Raw genomic sequence first — 20,851 nt, forward strand, 5'->3', positions numbered from 1 at the left:
ATTCCACGGAACGATTATCGGCCACTACGGACGATAATCGTCCCGTGGAATAGAGTGCAACGATCAGCCGACATCGTTCATGTCGGCTGATCGTTGCAGTCGCTTGTTTTTAAACATGTTAAAAAACAAGCGACTGATATAGCAGCGATCTGCTGTCGTAGCTCCGTTGAATAGGAGCGTCGGCAGCAGACACTGCTATATCCTATGGGCTGCCCGCACGATCAGCGATCACCCGGGCAGCCCCCCCCGCAGCTCCCCGCCGCCCCCTCCCGCACTCACCCGCTCGCTGCTGCGTTAATAACGGCGGCAGCGAGCGGGGAACGAGGAGCAAACTAGCGCAGACAACGCTCGTTTGCTCCCCTATGACGACCCGTGGAATAGGGTCATTAGCACAGAGGAAGATCCTCATAGAATGTCTATAGGGGGATGCTGCTGAAGGCGGTTATATCTTGCCCCATTGCTTTATTAACTGCTTACACTACTCAGTACTGCTATATAATGTCCTTCATGCTGCTGCTTTAGATGGTGAACTATATAGATATGGGTGAGCAGGATCCTCTTAGTGTGTGTGCAGTGTATAGGAGACACCATAAAAGCTAATTTCATTAAAATATAGAAATTAAGCTTCTATGGGGGAAAGTAAAAAAAATGTCTCATTCAAGTTAATAATATGTGCCCCCGCTTCTCTCAAAACATGTTGAAGACAGATGTACCATAAAAAGTATATACAGTGGTACCTTGGTTTAAGAGTAACTTGGTTTAAGAGCGTTTTGGTTTAAGAGCTCACAGTTTTTCAAAATTATGACTTGGTTTAAGAGCATTGCTTTGGTTTAAGAGCTCCCTGTGCTGGGTGGGAGCGCGAGTGGGGGAGGGGCATGGTCTGCATAACGTGGTCTACAGCACTGTATTTTGACCCAGGAAGTTTCCCCCACCTTCCAAATCATAGCAAATCGACTTCAGGCTTGGGCTTACATCAGAGGACAGGACGGTGGAGGTAATCTCTCCATAGCTGTAACCCCTCTCTCCCCGGACAGAGAGTGTTGCATGTATGTGCCCACATCTGCCCTGCTCATTCCTTTATGCTCCCTGCAGTCTCTGTCAGCCCTTATGTTTCCCATACTCTCCATTACTGTACAGTAACTTATAATATCACAGATTCTGCTGTTTCTGAATGTTTGTTTCATTAGTTTTACATGTTATTCACAATAATAAATCATTATTTGGGGGGTTTGGAACCAATTGTCGGCATTTCTATGATTTCTTATGTGAAAATTTGCTTTGGTTTAAGAGTGGATTTGGATTACAAGCGCGGTCCTGGAACCAATTATGCTCGTAATCCAAGGCACCACTGTAATTGCATAAGTGCATTTTTTTTTTTACTAATAAGCTCTGAACATTTTTCCTGTTTTTTATATTCTGTACCTAACTTAAGCAGTTTTTAGCCCCTGAGGCTCCATTAGACTCCTTTTTTTTTATTGCACAAAATAAAAATTTTCCCATTTTTATTTTTATTTTTTTGCACAGCCATCACCAGGTGAGGAATGTAACAATGATTGTTTTGGGGGGCAAAAAAATAAATAAATTGGGCAAAATCATGAGTTACAAAAAGTAATGAATTTGAAGGGAACAACCAAGAAAAGCGTGCTTGAACTATAAGGGGAGAAATATGTGTGTCCTAATACCGCTTTTCATTCTGTCTGTCATTATAACTCCCTATAGGAGAAGGCGGCTTTATAAATGTGTTGTCAGCTGCCTCAGGTTTATATGTGCGAGTTATTAAAGCTACACTCATTAAATTCAGTGTTGTTTACATTGCAGTCTGTAAAATCTATGTGCCTTGAAATGCATGTGAATGTTGTCAATAAGAATAAATATGGCTTTCTGGTGGGGGATAAATCTGACATTTCTAAGGCACGCTTGGCATCGGAAAGGAGAATTGTCTGCATGTCAGCTGTTCTGCGTTGGAAAAGCTTTGCCATTTAATATGCACTTAAAGCAACATCTGTTCCACAAAATAATCATCCTGACAAGTGACTGCCTCTGGAAGGTTGATGTTTATTTAAGGCACTTGTGTGGGTGTCGCATTGAAATGGTAATCTACATAAATATTAACATTTGATGCCTTGGTGTATGCAGAGATCTGGCATTGACAAGCATCACTAATAAGTGAAAATATTTAGTATGTTTAAGTCGTACAGCCAAAGTGTCACTGTTAAAATTTTTTTTGCAGAAATCAATAGTACAGGTGATTTTAAGAAAATTTGTAATTGGGTTTATTAGCCAAAATATGCATTTTTATCATGAAAAAGCAGTTTGAAGCTCTCCCCCCTGTCTTCATTGTTCTCTATAGAGAGGGGAAAGGTGGAGTGAAATGAGGCACCAAAACAGGACAACAAAGAGTTAATTTACAGCTACATCACTGGGCTATCTCCTCTGAGGTCAGAACTGACCTCTCTGACCTCTGAATATCTGCTTTCATACCGTTCTTGCTGTGTAATCCTTTGTTTTCTGCTCTCTGCTGCCGACTAATCTCCCTCCTTCCTCCCCCCTCTCCTCTCCATAGAACAGACAGGACCCAACTGATGTAAAAGAGTCAAGATTTCCTGATAATGAGCAGTGTATGAGAGAGAGGAGGGAGGGGGGGGGACCTGGGGAAAGTGTTTTTGAATGCAGATAATGACATATTTGCCTAATAAACCTAATTACAAAGTTTCTTAAAATCGCCTGGATTGATTTCTGCCAAAAAAAAATAAAATGAAACAACAGTGACACTTTAAAATGTACCTGTTAGCAGAATGAAAAGCGGTGAAGTCCACTGTAAATGCACCTGTATTACTTGCAGATTCTGCTCTGCACATAATGGGTAGCACGGCTGTTCTGCTATATAGGGGAAGTAGGGAGACTTATTGAGAAGCCATAATACAGCTATTTGTAGGGACGGTTTAAGAGAAAATTGGGTTAGTTGGATCACCTTTACATGGATTTGTCATAGACAGCAAATGTTCAACTTGGAACGTGGTTTGAATCTGTTATCTTTTAGCCTTTATTCAGTATCTCTGTTCTCTGTTCTGAGAACCTTTAGTAGTTCTAGATGGAATGATTCCTCAAATGTGTAAAATAGATTTTATCTGTATCCACCGCAGGCCATCCAACCAAATGTGGCTGACAGCCCATAAATCCTCTAAAATACTTAAAGGGAATCTGTCAGCTCCTGGGCCCTACCTAAGGTGCTGACAGTGTGCTGTAGCTGGCAGCCCCCAGTGAGCATGGTGCCTTTTTGGTAATTTTCCGTGCAACGGATTATGTACAATCTTATGTCACAGAGCAGTTGTTCGTGCCACACTTGACATGCATCCTCCTCCCTCTTCATGAATAATCAATGCTGCCCGGCCTCCTGCTCGCTCAGCTGTCAGATTGCAGATCAGAAACTCTCAGGTATAACTGAATCTCTTTTCCCTAATGTGTTGGAGCTGTGGTCTAGGGGTAACTCACCTGTCTAGAGACCTGCCAGCAGTTCATTCTCTGGTTCGAATCCTCTGATAGAAATTAAATGGATGTCTTTTTTTTCCTCATTATTGTATCATTTTTAAGGCTATGTTCACACACAGTATTATTGCTCATTATTTTGGTCAGTATTTTGCAACCAAAACCAAGAGTCGATTGAGAACACAGAAAGGCTATGTTCTCACACTGTTGAAATTGAGCGGACGACCGTCCTTTAATGGAAAATATTGGACGTTGTTTTAAAATAACAGTAATTATTTGCTATTAAATGGCATCCATCCACTCAATTTCAACAGTGTGAGAACATAGCCTTTCTGTATTTTTAACCCCTTAACGACCGCGGGCGTATATTTACGCCCTGCGGTCGTTAAGGACGTTCAGAGCGGGGTCGCGCGGCGGCCACTCTGTGAACCGCGGCGGTCCCGGGTGCCGCTTGTAGCCCGGGACCGCAGGTATTAGCGGGCACGGTCCGATCGCCATGCCCGCTAATACAGTAATCGGATGCAGCTGTCAAAGTTGACAGCTGCATCCGATTACCGTTTGCAGCGTCATCCCTGGTGTCTAGTGGGGAGATCGCTCCTCCGGGACGTTGTCCCGGAGGAGCGATCTCCGTTACTGAAGGCGGCCGGGGACCGCTCCAAGATGGCGCCGTCCCCAGCTCGGCACTCGTTTACTTCTGGCTGCCTATCTCATGGATCTCTGCAGCATATCTATGCTGCAGAGATCTCAATGAGAGATCAAAGCACTTATACTAGAAGTCCCCCAGGGGGAATAACCCTAACCCCAGGGGGGCTTCTAGTATAAGTGTAAAAGTTTTAAAAAAAAAGTGTTGTTATTAATAAAAAGCCCCCTCCCCTAATAAAAGTCTGAATCACCCCCCTTTTCCCAGGTTATTAATAAAAGTAAATAAACAAACAAACATGTTTGGTATCTCCGCGTGCGTAATCGCCCGAACTATTAATAAATCACATTCCTGATCTCGCACGGTAAACTGCGTAATCGCAAAAAAATCCCAAAGTGCAAAATTGCGCATTTTTGGTCGCATCAAATCCAGAAAAATGTTAATAAAAAGCGATCAAAAAGTCGTATATGCGCAATCAAGGTACCGATAAAAGAACACATCATGGCGCAAAAAATGACACCTCATACAGCCCCATAGACCAAAGGATAAAAGTGCTATAAGCCTGGGAATAGAGCGATTTTAAGGAACGTATATATGTAAACAATGGTTTTAATTTTTTACAGGCCATCAGATACAATATAAGTTATACATGTTATATATCGTTTTAATCGTAACGGTCCTTAAAGGTTTAATCCACTTCTGGATTTGGTTGCAAAATACTGAGCATGAACATAACCTTAAAAAACCTAAAAAAAAAATCTATTTAATTTCCATCAGGGGATTTGAACCAGAGAATGAACTGCTGGCAGGTCTCTAGACAGGTGAGTTACCCCTAGACCACATCCCAACACATTAGGGAGGAGAGATTCAATTATACCTGAGTGTTTCTGATCTGTAATCTGACAGCTGAGCGAGCAGGAGGCCGGGAAGCATTGATGAAGAGGGAGGAGGATGCATGTCAAGTGTGGCACGAACAACTGCTCTGTGACATAAGATTGTAAATAATCCGCTGCATGGAAAATTACCAAAAAGGCACCATGCTCACTGGGGGCTGCCAGCTACAGCACACTGTCACCACCTCAGGTAGGGCCCAGGAGCTGACAGATTCCCTTTAAAGAGGTATTCTAAGGGGAAAAATTCTGTCAGAAAGTTATAAAGATTTGTAATTTACTTTTATTTAAAGCGACTGTGTACTCACAATCTGTCTGTTGGGGGTGGGGGGGACAGATTGTGGGCACAGAATCGCTTAAAAAATCTCAAGTATCCCAGTACTTATCAGCTGCTGTATGCTCTGCAATAAGTGAAGTATTCTTTTCAGTCGGACAAAGTGCTCTCCACTGCCACCTCAGGAACTGTCCAGAGCAGTAGCAAATGTCCATAAAAAACCTCTCCTGCTCTGGACAGTTCTGGAGGTGGCAGCAGAGAACGCTGTGTTAGACTGGAGAGAATACTTCACTTCTTGCAGTTCCTACACAGGTGAGGCCAGAGACACAGCCGCTGATAAGTACTGGAAGACTAAAATTATTAAATAGAAGTAAATTACAAATCTATATAATTTTTTGACATTTGATATAATTATTTTTTTTTGCCAATATACCCATTTTTAAAGTGAAACTTCAATATTGCTTTAAATTACAATAAAGAAAGTGAAAGCTGTCAAACTGTTGAAGCCACTGCGTCTTATTGTTTATCTGACTTGTGTTTTGACAGTCCTATTCTATGAATTAATAGTGTGTACTGTGGTTTGTTTGTTTTTTTAGATGCCATAAAGCTTCAGCTGGTGGAGGCTGGCCTGGTGGAATGTTTACTTGACATAGTCCATGCAACTGTGAGCAGTGAGAAGGATGATGACATTGCAGAATTGAAAACTGCCTCTGATCTGATGGTCCTTCTACTTTTAGGGGGTAAGTAGTTGAGGGAAGGGTGGATTACAGTAAAGTGCCCTTTGCACTGGCTTTCCTGACAGGGAGCAGTCTAAACCAGTGCTTCTCAAACTGCGAGGCGTCCCCCTAGTTGCTGATGCGGCAAAGCTGCACAATTTTTCCTTGGCTGCAACAGTCTTTGGTTTAGAAACATTATTGACCTTTTTGTTCTGGTTTTAATGGAATAAAAGTGTCACTGTAGTTTAAATTGTTTTTGCAGAAATCAATAGCACAGGCAATTTTAGGAAACTTTGTAATTGGGTTTATTAGCCGAAAAATGCATTTTTGTCATGAAAAAGCAGTTTGAAGCTCTCCCCCCTGTCTTCATGGTTGTCTATGGAGAGTGGAGGGGTGGAGGGAGATGAGGCACCAAAGCAGGACAACAAAGAGTTAATTTACAGCTACATCACCTGGCTATCTCCTCTGAAGTCAGCACTGACCTCTCTGATCTCCTGAATACCAGCTTTCACACAGATCCCACTGTGTAATCATTTGTTCTCTGCTCTCTGCTGGTGACTAATCTCCCTCCTTCCCCATCCACTCTTTATAAGTTACACAGGGCTTGACTGATGTAAGAGTCGAGATTTCCTGATAATGAGCAGTGAATGAGAGGGGGGGGGTCTGGGAAAAGTCTTTTTGAATGCAGATAATGGCATATTTGCCTAATAAACCCAATTACAAAAAACGGCAGTGACACTTTTAAAGGTTTGAGAAGCCTTGGTCTAAACTGTATATAGAGCCCTGTGAGAGATTTCTTACTTACAGATCTGTCTCTTAGCTGTGTCTCTCTGCCTGTGTACACAGGCTCTTCCCCTTGCTTGCTTGTTATTGATCCCTGAGCTAGCTAGAGGACCGTATGGAGCAGATTTTTCAAAGTGGATGAAGTTTATCCTCCTTGATAACAGGAGAAGGAAGTATGTGTGGTAAAATAAAGTTTTTTATATTCACTCGTACCTGTATTGATATGTGCAAAGTTTGTAGAAACAGCAGTGCTGATTCAATTCATTCTTGAGAGAGTGGAGTGATTATCCGCTCACTGAGAGACTAGTTATGTACAGCTCATAGATTGTCAATAAGGGGGGAGTTGCTGAAGGCTGTTATTTCTTGACCCAGTGCTTTATTCACAGCTTAAACTACTCAGTATTACTTTATAATGTCCTCCATCCTGATTCTTAGGGTAATCAGCTTAAACTACTCAGTATTACTTTATAATGTCCTCCATCCTGATTCTTAGGGTGATCTTGTGCATTTGGTCACTTATATTCTATGCACGTTTTTCCTGTTTTTTGATATTTATTATGTGCTTAACGGAATGTGAAGGAGGTAGCTGCACTGGAGGCGGTACTAAAGCCCTATTCGATCCGCATTGGTCCACCCCTCTTTGTGAATATTCATCCAGTGCTCTGCAGTAATGAGATGCGTGAGTGACACCTTACTATTGATGAGGAGGTGGTGGGAGGGGCAGATTGGTGCGCCAAGGGATAAGGTACCACCCCCAGTGCACCAAACCGTTTAACATATTGAACTGGAAATTTTAGAAAAACAGCTGATGATTGTAACAGCACGTTGGATGGGAGGGTTGCTCTTTACTTGCAGTTTTTTTTATTTAGATTTTGACATTGAATGTTTAAAATGATTTTACTGAATGTTTAGGAATTACATTTTCTTGTTTTCTTGCACAGATGAATCCATGCAGAAGCTGTTTGAAGGGGGAAAAGGCAGCGTCTTTCAGAGGGTCCTGTCCTGGCTTCCGTCACACAATCATCAGTTACAGTTAGCGGGTGCCCTGGCTATAGCCAATTTTGCCAGAAATGGTAATAGCTGTTTTATTATTATATCCATTTTAAAATTCAACTCTTATTGGGCTATGTTCATTAGGGCTATATTTTGGTCTGTATTTTTCTACCAAAACCAGGAGTGGATTAAAAACACAGAAAGGCTATGTTCACACCCTGTTGTAATTTAGTGGATGACCGTCATTTAACGACAAATAATGGCTGTTTCAAAATTTCAGCAATTATCTGCCATTAAATGGTGGCCGTCCACTAAATTTCTACAGCGTGTGAACAGATCCTTTCTGAGTTTTTTTTATCCACTCCTTGTTTTGTTTGAAAAATACTGAGCAAAAATATTGTGTGGGAACATAGCCTTGCAGTAATTCCTGCTGCGTGTTTTGTAAGTGACAAAAATACTCTGTACTGTGGTGTATGTTCTTACTTATCCTATTACTTATTACTACACAAGAATTTCAGTCAAAAATGAAATCTGGCACATTAGTAAATCTAACGTTAGAGTGATAGCCAAGGTTTTGTAATCCTATTTCTATGCCACCTAGTTTCACTTTGAAACACAATAGTGAATACTGTATAGTAACATTTATAGCGCTCATCCAAACCTGTCCTGTCTTTGGGTGGGTTTACACTACGAAATCCGAGCAGATACGTTCGGGCAGATTCCGTCGTTCGTACCCGTTCACGGCGGCATGCATATCCACCAGTGCCATAGACACCATACTATGGCCGGGCCGGACATGTCACTACTTTCGGCGGATGGCGGAATTCGTCCTCCCCAAGAATTGAGTCTGTGGGACGGACGGATGCGCGCCGCCGCAAGCAGGTACAAGCGACGGAATTCGTCAGAACTTTTCTGTGCGGATTCCGTAGTGTGAACTCACTCTTTGTGTATATTTCCACTGAGGGTTAACATAGAAGATTGTAGGCAGAAGAAGACCACTTGGTCCATCTAGTCTGCCCGTTTAGTATTTCCTTTCTTATTATCTTAGGATAGATATATGTTTATCCCAAGCAGGATTAAATTCTGACCATAATCTGTTCGATTTAGATGGGAACTGTATTCATATGGTGGACAACGGCATTGTGCAGAAGCTCATAGATCTTCTAGATAGACATGTAGAAGACGGCAATGTTACTGTACAACATGCGGCTCTTAGTGCTTTGAGAAACCTGGCAATTCCTGGTAAGTCGTCCACATGCTTGGATACATTGGTATTCTATTCTATTTATTCTATATGTAATATGAAGCTTTTCCTCCCCGGTTTGTGAAGTTCTGTCATTTATGATAGGAAACCTGTTCATCATTGTGAACTAGTCCAAAAAAGTTGGTACATCAGATTTACCTATTGCTTAGAAGAAAAATAAAACTGGGTTGTGACTACTTTATCCCCTTCCTCCGCAGTCCTATCTTACATAATTCTTTCCAAAATATACCATTCTGCCTTTGGCTGGTCCACTGTAATTTCCAATCAGTCAAGTTCTGGATTTTTTTTTTTTTTAGTCGCTGCACAAAGCCACCCAGTCCATGTCAGAGATCTGTAATGTGCCGCTGTCATTATGACCCCAGGAAGCACTTACTGACCTAACACTTTCAACATTAAATTAAAATTGCCATTGTGCTATGCTGGGAGCGACAATTTTCCTTTGCACACCCGAATGCTTGAGCTTTTGTTGAGCAAGAGATTTTATTAAAAGATGTAGCAGGAGGTGCGGAAAGTGAAGCAGAAAATGACACGAACAATGAAAGGTAAATTGGGTAAATTAGGCTATTATTCTGACACATAATTACAAATGTTCTTTGAGCCACCGTGAACCAGCCTGCGCCCTTATTCATCACAAAAGAATATCCTGTGTTACGGCATTTTCTTTTTATCATTTCATAGTTGTGAATAAAGCAAAAATGTTGTCAGCTGGAGTAGCGGAGGAAGTGCTGAAGTTTCTGAAGTCAGAAATGCCTCCAGTACAGTTTAAATTACTGGGAACACTGCGGATGTTAATAGATGCCCAAGGTAAGAGGATGTTGCAGAGAGTAATAAGGTTTATTCCATTTGTTGCTGCTTTGTTTCAGTGGTCATGAGAACAAAGGTTACCTAAAATGCTGCTGGTTGTGATAGAAAAACAAGCTGGGATAAATATTTGTATATTTAAAGGGCTTATCCCAACCAACCAAGTAAAGGCCCTATTACATGGCCCGATATTGAGGAGAAAGCGAGCACCGACCTGTCAGATCAATGCTCACTTCCCCCTCGTTCCCCGCTCATTGGCTGCTGCCGTTGCTCCTTTTCCGAAGAGTAATGGGCAGCAGGATATTAGAACATGCTGAAAGACAACAATCGACCTACATTGTGCATGTTGGCCGATCGTTGCCTTTCAACATGAGCTATTACACAGCCTGTAATCGACCAAGTACGGCTGATAATCGTTTGGTGTAATAGGGCCCTTATGCTCTGCATAGATTGCAAGTGCCTGATTATTGGGCAGTCTGACCTTTGGAAGCCCTACCAAGAACAAGAACAGGGTCCCTTTTTTTCTGCATTTTTAATAGAAATTAGCTACTGTAGGTTTATATCTTTTTGGTTTTAATCTCTTAACAGATGACTGGGTACAGAAGATGGTTCACGACGTGCAGATTGCCCATGCTGACTAATAACCATTTAGCATTGATGATAGAAGTCCCTTAGGGGGGACAACGAATACGCTTATTTTATTTGCCCCCGATTGACATAAAGGGCTCTGCTTACAGTGCCAAGCCCTTTCTGCCAATCCTGTGCCTCCACCATGAATACTAGTAGCAGCACATGTACATTGAGAGCTTGAAGCTGTTGCCCACAGCTGAGAATCCTTTTGTGCATGCGCAGGTATTGGTATCCACAGCTTATAATTTTAAGCATTCCCATACGTATCAGCTACTGTATGTGCTGCAGGAAATTTTTTTATTTTTATTTTCAATCTGACACTGCTCTCTGCTGCCACCCCTGTCTGAGACAGTAACTGATAAAAACACTCCTTCCTGCAGGACATACAGCAGCTGATAAGTACTGATCAATATCCGAAAACCTTCTTTTATTGTTACTACAATAGGAAATTAATGGTGTTAACTTTTCTCCATGACTTTTACTTTCTCTACCGTTTGTCCTATGTTTGCTGTACGTATGTATGTTAAAGCACTAAACACCGTACCAAGGACCAGCAGCATAGCTGCAGGGCTAAAACCCAGCTAATTTATTGCTATAAATGTTATTTGAGGGACATTAGCTTGCTATAAAAAAATTAAAAAAAACTTTCTACTAGTACTAAGTAATCTTGGCTTTTCTTTACCACACTATAAAAAAACAAGCAAGTAAGAAAATCTAACTTATCAGTTTCATGGACCTACTTGGCTCCTCCGAATGGAGTTCTGGGTGAATGCAAACACACTTTTTTGGTTAGAGTTTCTAGAATAGGCCAAGGTAATTTTTCTAAACACTTTACCTGTCAAATAGCAACAGATTAACAACTGTGTGTGGTGTAAATGTATAATGTTATAAGATGTTACTTTGTCTTTCTTATCTTTCTGTAGCTGAAGCTGCTGAACAACTGGGAAAGAACACCAAACTTGTCGAGCGTCTTGTAGAGTGGTGTGAAGCCAAAGACCATGCCGGGGTTATGGGAGAATCAAATAGGTTGCTCTCTGCCCTTATACGACACAGCAAATCCAAGGTTGGTTAAGGAACTTTTAAATAGGGATGGAAGTTTTAAGGGGTGGGGGGGGTGGAATTATACTTTGGCATACTTACCTCTCCTGCTCCCTTGCTACTGCTGGTTCCCGGGTTGCCCACTCTTTGCTGCTGTCAGTGTTTTCATAATGCCGGATGACATCCTGTGAACATAGACGCAAAGGGGGCCCAGGAACCGGCCGCAGCAGGGGAGCTGGACAGGTAAGTATACATCAATGTCATGTCCCCGGCAGCATGGCTAAGTTTGAGTTTTTCCCAGATAACCCCTTTAAAAGCAGATTTTCTAAACTACTGAAAGCACACTACTGAAATGGAAGCAGATGTTGTCAATTTTCTTAACCATGTGAGCCGTATTACACTTGATGGTCAGGGGCCATATTCGACTCCTAAACAAGACGTATTAACTGCAGAAAATAAACATGAAATGAAAATCTCTTTCCCTAAACAGTGGCTGTGCCAGGCCGCTCTCATGCTCTGCAAAAAGCCAGTACCACAATGAATGTTTGCCTGAAACGTCTACATACTAGACCTGAACCATATCCGCATTCATGTATGGAAACTGTTCTACTACAGATTGTATTTATCCATAGAAACTTGTGTGGTCGTGTATTTCTTTTTTTAAAAATGTACAAAGAAAACATATACTTTTAGGTAGAACACTTTTTATGTATGACTGCTATTGTTTTCTTTTGGGCGATCATGATTCCTTGGATATATTTTTGTTTCTGAGTAATTTTTAAAGCACAGTTTACTAATAGTAACCATTGCTGTACATAGTAGTTGTAATTATGTAAATAAGAACGCAACCAAAATGGGCAAATTATAGAGAGTTACACATCATCCATTTCTGTGTTTGCCTTTTTATAATAACTATAACTGTATAATAACTGATAATAACTGTTACGAGCGCCGATCTGCTAGATTGGCGCTTGTTTACTGGGCCTATTACACGGCCCGATAATAATTTAACAAGGGCTGCATGGACATCGTTACTAGAGATGAGCGAACCTGGAGCATGCTCGAGTCAATCCGAACCCAAAATTTCGGCATTTGATTAGCGGTGGCTGCTAAAGTTGGATAAAGCCCTAAGGCTATGTGGGAAACATGGATATAGTCATTGGCTGTATAGATGTTTTCCAGACAACCTTAGCGCTTTATCCAAGTTCAGCAGCCCCCGCTAATCAAATGCCGAACGTTCGGGTTCGGATCGACTCGAACCCAAACCTGGTTCGCTCATCTCTCATCGTTACCGATGCCCTTGCAGCCCTTGCTTAGTGTATACATTACCTATCCATGGTGCGGTGCGCGGACGGTGGCTGACGATATACAAAGTGCATACATTACCTATTCATGGTCCAGGGCTCCTCCTGCTCTCTGCTTCTCCTCGGTTCGCCCGTGCTGCAGCTTTAGAATGGCCTGTCTTAGATGACAGGCCGCTCAGCCAATGACTGGCCGCAGCGGTCCCAGCCAGTGATTGGCTGAGCGGCCTGTCAGCTAAGACAGGCCGCTCTAAAGCTGCAGACGCAGAACCCAGGGAGAAGCAGATCGCAAAAGGAGCCCTGCAGCATTGATAGGTAATGTATGCACTTTGCATATGGTCAGCCGCCGGCCGTGCACTGCTATTACATGTAGCGATGCATATTAACAATGAGCCAAAAATCGTTGTCATCATCTGATCGTTGTGTTTATTACACAGAAGATAATCGGCCGAATATGGCTGATTCGGCCGATTATCGTTCCATGTAATAGGGCCCTAAGTCTATGGTGCTCCTCTCATGCAGTGATACAGAAAAGGCAGCAAGCCAGAGTGAAGTGCCTAACCATGTGCTTCTCCTAGCACATTTTACAGATCGGTAGCTGTCTGAACATTCTGGCCCTGACCGATCAAAGCTTTCTGCGTGTCTTATATGTCAAAAGTTTTTTGTCTTGTTAGGCTATACTGCACCCCTGGTTTCTCCTGTGCCCTACCGCGTATAGAATTGAAAAGCAACAAATACACTCACAGTATTGACGTGTCACATTGGTGGCAGATGTACAGACAAATACAACTTTGTATCAGTTTGACCATTGGAGATTTAGTTGTGTTTATCAAACGGATAACAATTTCATGCAAATCTGTTTTCTTTCATTGCTTGATTTTCTCTTTGCCATAGGATGTAATTAGAACCATTGTGGAAAGTGGTGGAATCAAGCACTTAGTCACCATGGCAACCAGCGAACATGTAATAATGCAGAATGAAGCACTTGTTGCCCTGGGATTAATAGCAGCATTAGAATTACGTGAGTATTTTAAAGGATATATTCCTTCCTGTTATTAACTCACTGATGCTGTGCTTGATTTGTTTGGAATTATATCCACAAATCCCTTTTTTTTCTTTTTCTGTGACTTAAGAGGGGCAGAGGTTATGTTGGTGGGAAGATGCACAAAAATACATGCATTCAAATTCAGCCTGTATGCAGCCTCTGTGAGGCTGTGTTCAAATGACACATTGAAAAAACATCCATCAATACAGGGAGGTAACAAAATATAAGGGAACTTAAAGGGGTTATCCAGCGCTACAAAAACATGGCCGCTTTTCACCATCTTTTGTCTCCAGTTCAGGTGTGGTTTGCAATTAAAGTGACTCTGTACCCACAATCTGACCCCCACAAACCGCTTGTACCTTCGGATAGCTGCTTTAAATCCAAGATCTGTCCTGGGGTCCGTTCGGCAGGTGATGCAGTTATTATCCTAAAAAAGAACTTTTAAACTTGCAGCCCTGTGCCAAACTGGCGTGGCCTAGAGTGTGTATGCATTAGGCTGGCACAACCTCTCTGTCCCTCCTCCCCGCCCTCTTTATCATTAGGAATGCTCCAGGCAGATTGTCTCCTATTCATCAGCTGTGTCAGCACGGCACAGGGGCTGGATCGTTAAGGCACCTGTGCAATGTTCAGACAGGAGAAAATGTTCCAGTGGCATTCTAATGATGAAGAGGATGGGGAGGAGGGACGGAGGGGTGGTGCAAAGTTAGGGCACAGATACTCTAAGCCACGCCAGTTTGACACAGGGCTGCAAGTTTAAAAGTTGTTTTTTTTAGGGCAATAACTGCATCACCTGCCAAACGGACCCCAGGACAGATCTTGGATTAAAAGCAGCTATCCGAAGGTACAAGTGGTTTGGGGGGGTCAGATTGTGGGTACAGAGTCGCTTTAAGCTTCATTTACTTCAATGGAACTGAGTTTGAAACCCCAACCAATCTGGAGACAAGAGAGGGGGAAAAGTGGCGATGTTTTTGTAGAGCTGGATAACCCCTTTAATAATAAAGGGGCTGTCCGGTGGTTGACCATTTGCTGCCCATCCATATAAAACAATAAACATGTTATCCTTACCTGTCTATGCTCCCTTAGTGTCCTCCTGTGGTGTCGCCAGTGTCCCCCGCTGATTGCAGAGACTCCCCTTCCGATACAAACTTGTCTCTTGACTGACAGTCTGCTCAGCCAATCGATGGCCACGGGGCTGTCCGTGATTGGCTGAGCCTGCTGTCACTCCTGAGTTTGTCTCAGAAGTGGAGGCTCTGCAGTCAGTGGAGGACATCAGAGGAGGACACAGAGGGTACATGGACAGGTAAGGATAACATGTTTATTATTTTATATGGACGGGCAGCAGTATATTAAAAAAAAAGCCTACCGCCTGACAACCCCTATAATAACCTGGTGATCCCCCTTTAAGAGCAATCACCTCTAATAAGTGTTACCTGTATGTGCAAAGAAAGATTTGTGTAACTTTAAGGGGGAATTTAGAACCATTTAGAACTAGCCAATATGTTTCAGTTTATCAATATTTCTGGGATTCCTTAGTACACAGGGGTCTTCAGGCCATGCCGCAGCATCTAGATGGAATTAGGCTCAGGACTCGCATTTGGTGGTTTCAAAACAACAATCTTCATCTTCAAACATTCTTCAGTGTTTAGGTTCTTGTCGAATTGCATCATCCAACGTTACACTCTCCCGTAAAATGTTATGATAGTCCTTTGAATTCTTTGCTTCCAAGACAGTTCAGGTCATAAGGCAGCAGAGCAGCCCGAACCATGATCCTGTCTCCACAGTTGGGATGTTCCTTCACTGTCTGACAAGCTTTGTGCATTTGAGTTAAGAAGTTTAAAAGCAATATATTATCCTAAGCTGATGTCTTATAGATGCCGGATTCCCACACTAGGACACGGATCATGTGCAGAGCTGGCATCTGAAATGTGGTTTTGTCATAAGAAGCCTGATGTTGGGACCTTTTGAAAGACATAGCGTATCAAACCCGCATTATATTATATAATATTATATTATATTCCCCACGAATAGTCAGTGGTCTCTTCAGATCCGCTGCAGAGTACTTTTCTGTCATAGTAAGGAGAAGCTTTATGTTTCAATTTGTTTTTATTGAAGACTTAAATTTTTATTTTATTTATTTTTTTTTACAAATTAACGCAAAACAATACAGATTGTCAATGATATCCGGCCAAAATAGAACAATGCGCCATAATAATCAACATCACAGTGTTCCACAAACGGTTCCAATTGGAGATACTACTTATCATATCGTAACCGCTATCAACACTCCTCGCTTAGGGCCTTATTCCACGGGACGATTATCGTTTGCATAATCGTTAACGATAAACATTCTCAAACGACCGCTATTGCGAACGACCGGAAATCATTCACCCATTTACACGGAACAATGATCATTGCTTATGATTGTTCTTGCAGTCGTCTTGTCGTTGCTATTGTGTTCGTCGCTGCTGCGAACGACCGAACAACGTCTTACTCCATTGGAATGATTTCCGCACGAGCAACCATAAAAATAGGTCCAGGTCTTATTAAGCTATCAACGATTTCTAGTTCGTCGTTTAATCGTTAACTACTATTCAAACGAATGATTATTGATTAGTTCCGAACGATTTAACGATTATCCGAACGATAATCGTCCCATGGGATCGGGCCCATACTCAGCATAGTCCTTGTTCTTGCTGTAGCCTAAATTACTGCTGTCCTCCAACATGGGACACAGGAGTACATCAGCATTTTAAAAATCCATAGACTTAAACTTACAATCATAACAGGTGGTATTTTGTAAATGTTTATTCACGCGAAGAAATCTTTATTGTGCCCTTCCTATTTAAATGCGTTAGAGTAACTGATTCCTAAATGTGTGACGGCGCAATATACTTTTCAATGGTGTAAGTGGTGTCTATCACCTCTGATATGGAAGGAGATGCCAACGTTTTCAATTTCTTTGTAATTGCATCTCTAGCAGTTGTTAGAATCTCGCACAACAATGGCCTGCATCCGGGTGGAATGAGATTTAGTCCCAGAAACAGTAATGCCCATGCTGGGCTTAGTTCAACAGTAAAATGGTTTATTTCTTGCAATAAGTCGGCAATATTTTTCCAAAATTGGGTTAAAGGGGTTGTCCAGCGAAAATCTTTTTCTTTCAAATCAACTGATATCAGAAAGTTATATATATTTGTAATTTGCTTCTATTAAAAAATCTTCCCATTCTTATTAGCTGCTGTATGTCATGCAGGAAATGTTGTTTTATTTTCAGTCTGACACAGTGCTCTCTGGCCGAGACGGGAACTCTCCAGAGCAAGAGAGGTTTTCTATGGGGATTCATAAAAATCCGAGACAGGAACTCTGTCTGGGCCAGAGATGTCAGCAAAGAGCACTATGTCAGACTGAAAATAAAACAACTTTTCCTGCATGACATACAGCAGCTAATAAGTGTGGAAAGATTTTTTAATAGAAGCAAATTACAAATATATATAACTTTCTGATATCAGTTGATTTGAAAGAAAAAGATTTTTGTTGGACAGACCCTTTAATGCTGGACATTCCCATAATATGTGGAGGGGTGATCCTGTATGACTACACTTTTTCTTAAACACCCTGGGTCTGAGAATGAAAATCAAGGAGAAGCATTATATGTTGTATTATTACATAACCTTTTTTTCTTTCTCTGTACTAGAAAGCGCAGAATGCGAGCTGGAAAGTGCCAAGCTAGTCCAGGTTCTGCACAGACTGTTATCGGATGAGAGAAGTGCTCCAGAGATAAAGTACAATTCTATGGTTCTTATTTGTGCTGTTATGGGCTCTGGTGAGTAATATACAATGGCGGTATGCTGTATTGCATAGTGTATATAAATACCATGGAATATGTACAGATATTGGTACAAACGGTTGTATTAGCATCTCAGTGCTCAGTAGTACAACCCTGCAGATCAGCTGGGGCATAGCCACTATGCCCTGATGTACACCTGTTCACTTCAATGACAGCAGCCAAGCCTTCCTGCTCCATTCTCGGTGTACACCCTGGGGCAGTGGTCATGCTGAATAACTTAGTGACGATCAGATATTGATGGTGTATTCCAAGAATAGGCCAATCGTTCCGTTGTGACCAAAAAAATCCCTTTTAACTGTTACCATGCAGCAACATGTTATGGGCAGTAAAAGAAAGAAAACTGCACCAAAATGTCCTGATATATTGTCAGTGCAAATCAAAGATGAATCTTCAGTCTGCAAATGTAATATTTGCTACTTATGTCTTACAGCCGAAAGTGTTGGCACCCTTGATATTTGATATGAAGTTTTCCTCCCAGAAAATTATTGCAATTACACATATTTTGTTATACACATGTTTATTTCCCTTGTGTGTATTGGAACAACACAAAAAAAAAAAAAAAAAAAAGAGTACAGTAGCGGGAAGATTTAAACAGAGCAAAGATTTAAAATGCTCAATAAATCTCCCCCTGTGTCTCTTGAATCTGACTAGTTGCGGTGTGTTTTACAGAGCCCCTCCATAAGGAAGTCCAAAGCCTTGCATTCCTTGACGTTGTATCAAAGTTACGGAGCCATGAGAACAAAACTGTAGCCCAACAGGCCTCGCTGACAGAGCAGAAACTGACTGTACAGAGCTGAGAGTGGTCGGCACCCATTGTCCATCCTGCTGATTCCATTGTCTCCTGTGCTCTGCCCCAGCCATATCCCCACCGACTGTATCACTTGTGCATGTGTGTTATGTCGCCACAGAAACAGATGAACTGCTGTAGGTACAATCGTAGGCACAGAAAGATGAAAACTAAGCCAGTCTCTTCTCATTACTGTCTCCCTTGTATTCTTGTTGCTTACCTTCAAGGGGAATATGTGCATGTTGTAGTCCTCTAACGTAAAAGTGATACTCACTGACCCCTATAACAACCCTGAACTGCATACTAGAGTATTACTAGAGTCTGGACAATACAGGAAACAGCCAGTTCTTTTTGGAATTGGATTATCATACGTAGTCACAACAGCTCCATTTTTGGTGCTTTGGTTGCAGGCTAGTAAGGGAATGTATTGCCACTCATTCACTAGTCTTGCCTGTTGCTGTCAAACTTGTGGTACAATGCCCAGAGTCAACTAATAAAAAGACCAGTGCCCTCTTACTTTGTGTTTGTGCTTTATTACTTCCTTCCTTCTAACTCCGACGCTAAAGAATATTTTTGCACTTTATATGTATAAGTATATGTGTTATGTAATTCATATGATGCCAACATATTCGTGATGCAGTGTAAATACCTATTCTTTATTTTTAGCTACCAGCGTAAGAGGTCTGTTGAAGTGGTTGTCCAGGATAAGAAGAACATAGCTGCTTTCTTTAAAAAAAAAAAAATCACCCTGTTATCGAGTTTTGTATGGTATTACAACTCGACTCCATTCACTGCACTGGAACCAAGCTGTGATGCCACACACAAACTGGAAGCTGGGTTGTTTAGGTTACGACCACCATTGGAGATAGACATAGAGATAGGGGGGAGATTTATTAAACATGGTGTACAGTAAAACTGGCTTAGTTGCCCCTAGCAACCAATCAGATTCCATCTTTCATTCCTCACAGACTCTTTGGAAAATAAAAGGTGGAATCTGATTGGTTGCTAGGGGCAACTGAGCCAGTTTCACTTTACACCATGTTTGATAAATCTCCCCCATGTGTTTATCTGTGATCTGTTCATTTCCTAGAGGAAAACCTTAAGAAATTACCAGATGAAGGTCACCCACCATATTTCTACATATTACTTTACCAATATTGTGCTGTCTGTGTGGATGACCTAAAATACTGATGACATCTGTCCATGCCGCTGAATTCATCTGATCACTGCCGTAACATGTGGGCTCTTAGGTTATGGATTGCAGGGTATGATCACATAACTTGTTATTAGCAAAATCAGACAATTTTGGTTTTTAGTTTGAATTAAAATTAAATTAAATCTGACCTGTGGTGGGTTCTATTGGTATAACCAGATTTTTTTTCTACAGTTTTTATATATTCCCCACCTATCTGCTTGTGTCCGCCATATTTATGTTTATAATGTAGTCTGAACCTTGTAGCTAATAAGTGATAAGTATTCACTGCATTTACTTATGCAGAGGAAATGTGTGTGTATGTATATAATATATATATATATATATATATATATATATTATATAAAATGTATTTTTAATATTTGCAATGTCTATTTTAATCCTATACTCTTCAAGGAATTTAGGTCAGATGTGGCTTGTGCTTAGTCTGCTTCAGGATGAGTCGCTGCTGTACACTACTGCCCTCTGGTGGCCAACTTGTAGGAAGCAGCAAGTTAAATCATCACCAATCATCTCTAATATTAAAACCAATATTGAACAAATCCTCAATGTGCTGCCAAAACAGATCTGACTAGGAATGGATCAATGGGGATAGATGGTGTGGTCTGCTAAATTATTTCTTTATATCATTTCTAAAATAATAGAAAAATATGCTAGTGGTTAAACATACAACCATCAAGCCCATCATTAAAGGGGTGCTCCAGTGAAAAATCTTTTTCTTTCAAATCATCTGGTGTCAGGAAGTTATATAGATTTGTAATTTACTTCTATTCAAATCTGAATTCTTCTCATACTTATTGGCTGCTGTATGTCATGCAGGAAATGTTTTATTTCCAGTCTGACACAGAGCTCTCTGCTGCCATCTCTGGCCTAGACAGGAACTGTCCAGAGCAGTAGCAAATCCCCATAAAAAAACCTCTCCTGCTCTGGACAGTTCCTGTCTAGGCCAGAGATGGCAGCAGAGAGCACTGTGTCAGACTGTTCCTGCAGGACATACAGCAGCTGATAAGCATGGGAAGAATTCAGATTTTTTAAATAGAAGTAAATTACAAATCTACAAAGCTAGAGCCCCTAGCTTTAAAGGGGTACTCAAACATCAGGTAAGGATTGCATATAGGATTGCTTACCTGTCTCCCCAGTTCTGTC

General features: G+C 41.5%; 1 protein-coding gene across 3 annotated transcripts in view; it reads left to right on the top strand.

Moving 5' to 3' along the window:
* RAP1GDS1 (Rap1 GTPase-GDP dissociation stimulator 1) overlaps positions 1–19,008 on the top strand; it is a 93,042-nt gene extending 74,034 nt beyond the window's left edge. For all 3 annotated transcript variants that reach the window (XM_069978349.1, XM_069978351.1, XM_069978350.1), the window contains 8 exons: positions 5,887–6,030; positions 7,731–7,862; positions 8,890–9,024; positions 9,725–9,850; positions 11,401–11,540; positions 13,711–13,837; positions 17,553–17,681; positions 18,375–19,008. In XM_069978349.1, coding sequence (XP_069834450.1) covers positions 5,887–6,030; positions 7,731–7,862; positions 8,890–9,024; positions 9,725–9,850; positions 11,401–11,540; positions 13,711–13,837; positions 17,553–17,681; positions 18,375–18,502 — 1,061 coding nt within the window. In that variant the 3' untranslated portion in view covers positions 18,503–19,008. The remainder of the gene's footprint in view (positions 1–5,886; positions 6,031–7,730; positions 7,863–8,889; positions 9,025–9,724; positions 9,851–11,400; positions 11,541–13,710; positions 13,838–17,552; positions 17,682–18,374) is intronic.
* Positions 19,009–20,851: the final 1,843 nt, after the last annotated feature.

Source organism: Dendropsophus ebraccatus, chromosome 7 (assembly GCF_027789765.1).
Source record: "Dendropsophus ebraccatus isolate aDenEbr1 chromosome 7, aDenEbr1.pat, whole genome shotgun sequence".
NCBI classification, from domain to species: Eukaryota; Metazoa; Chordata; class Amphibia; order Anura; family Hylidae; genus Dendropsophus; species Dendropsophus ebraccatus.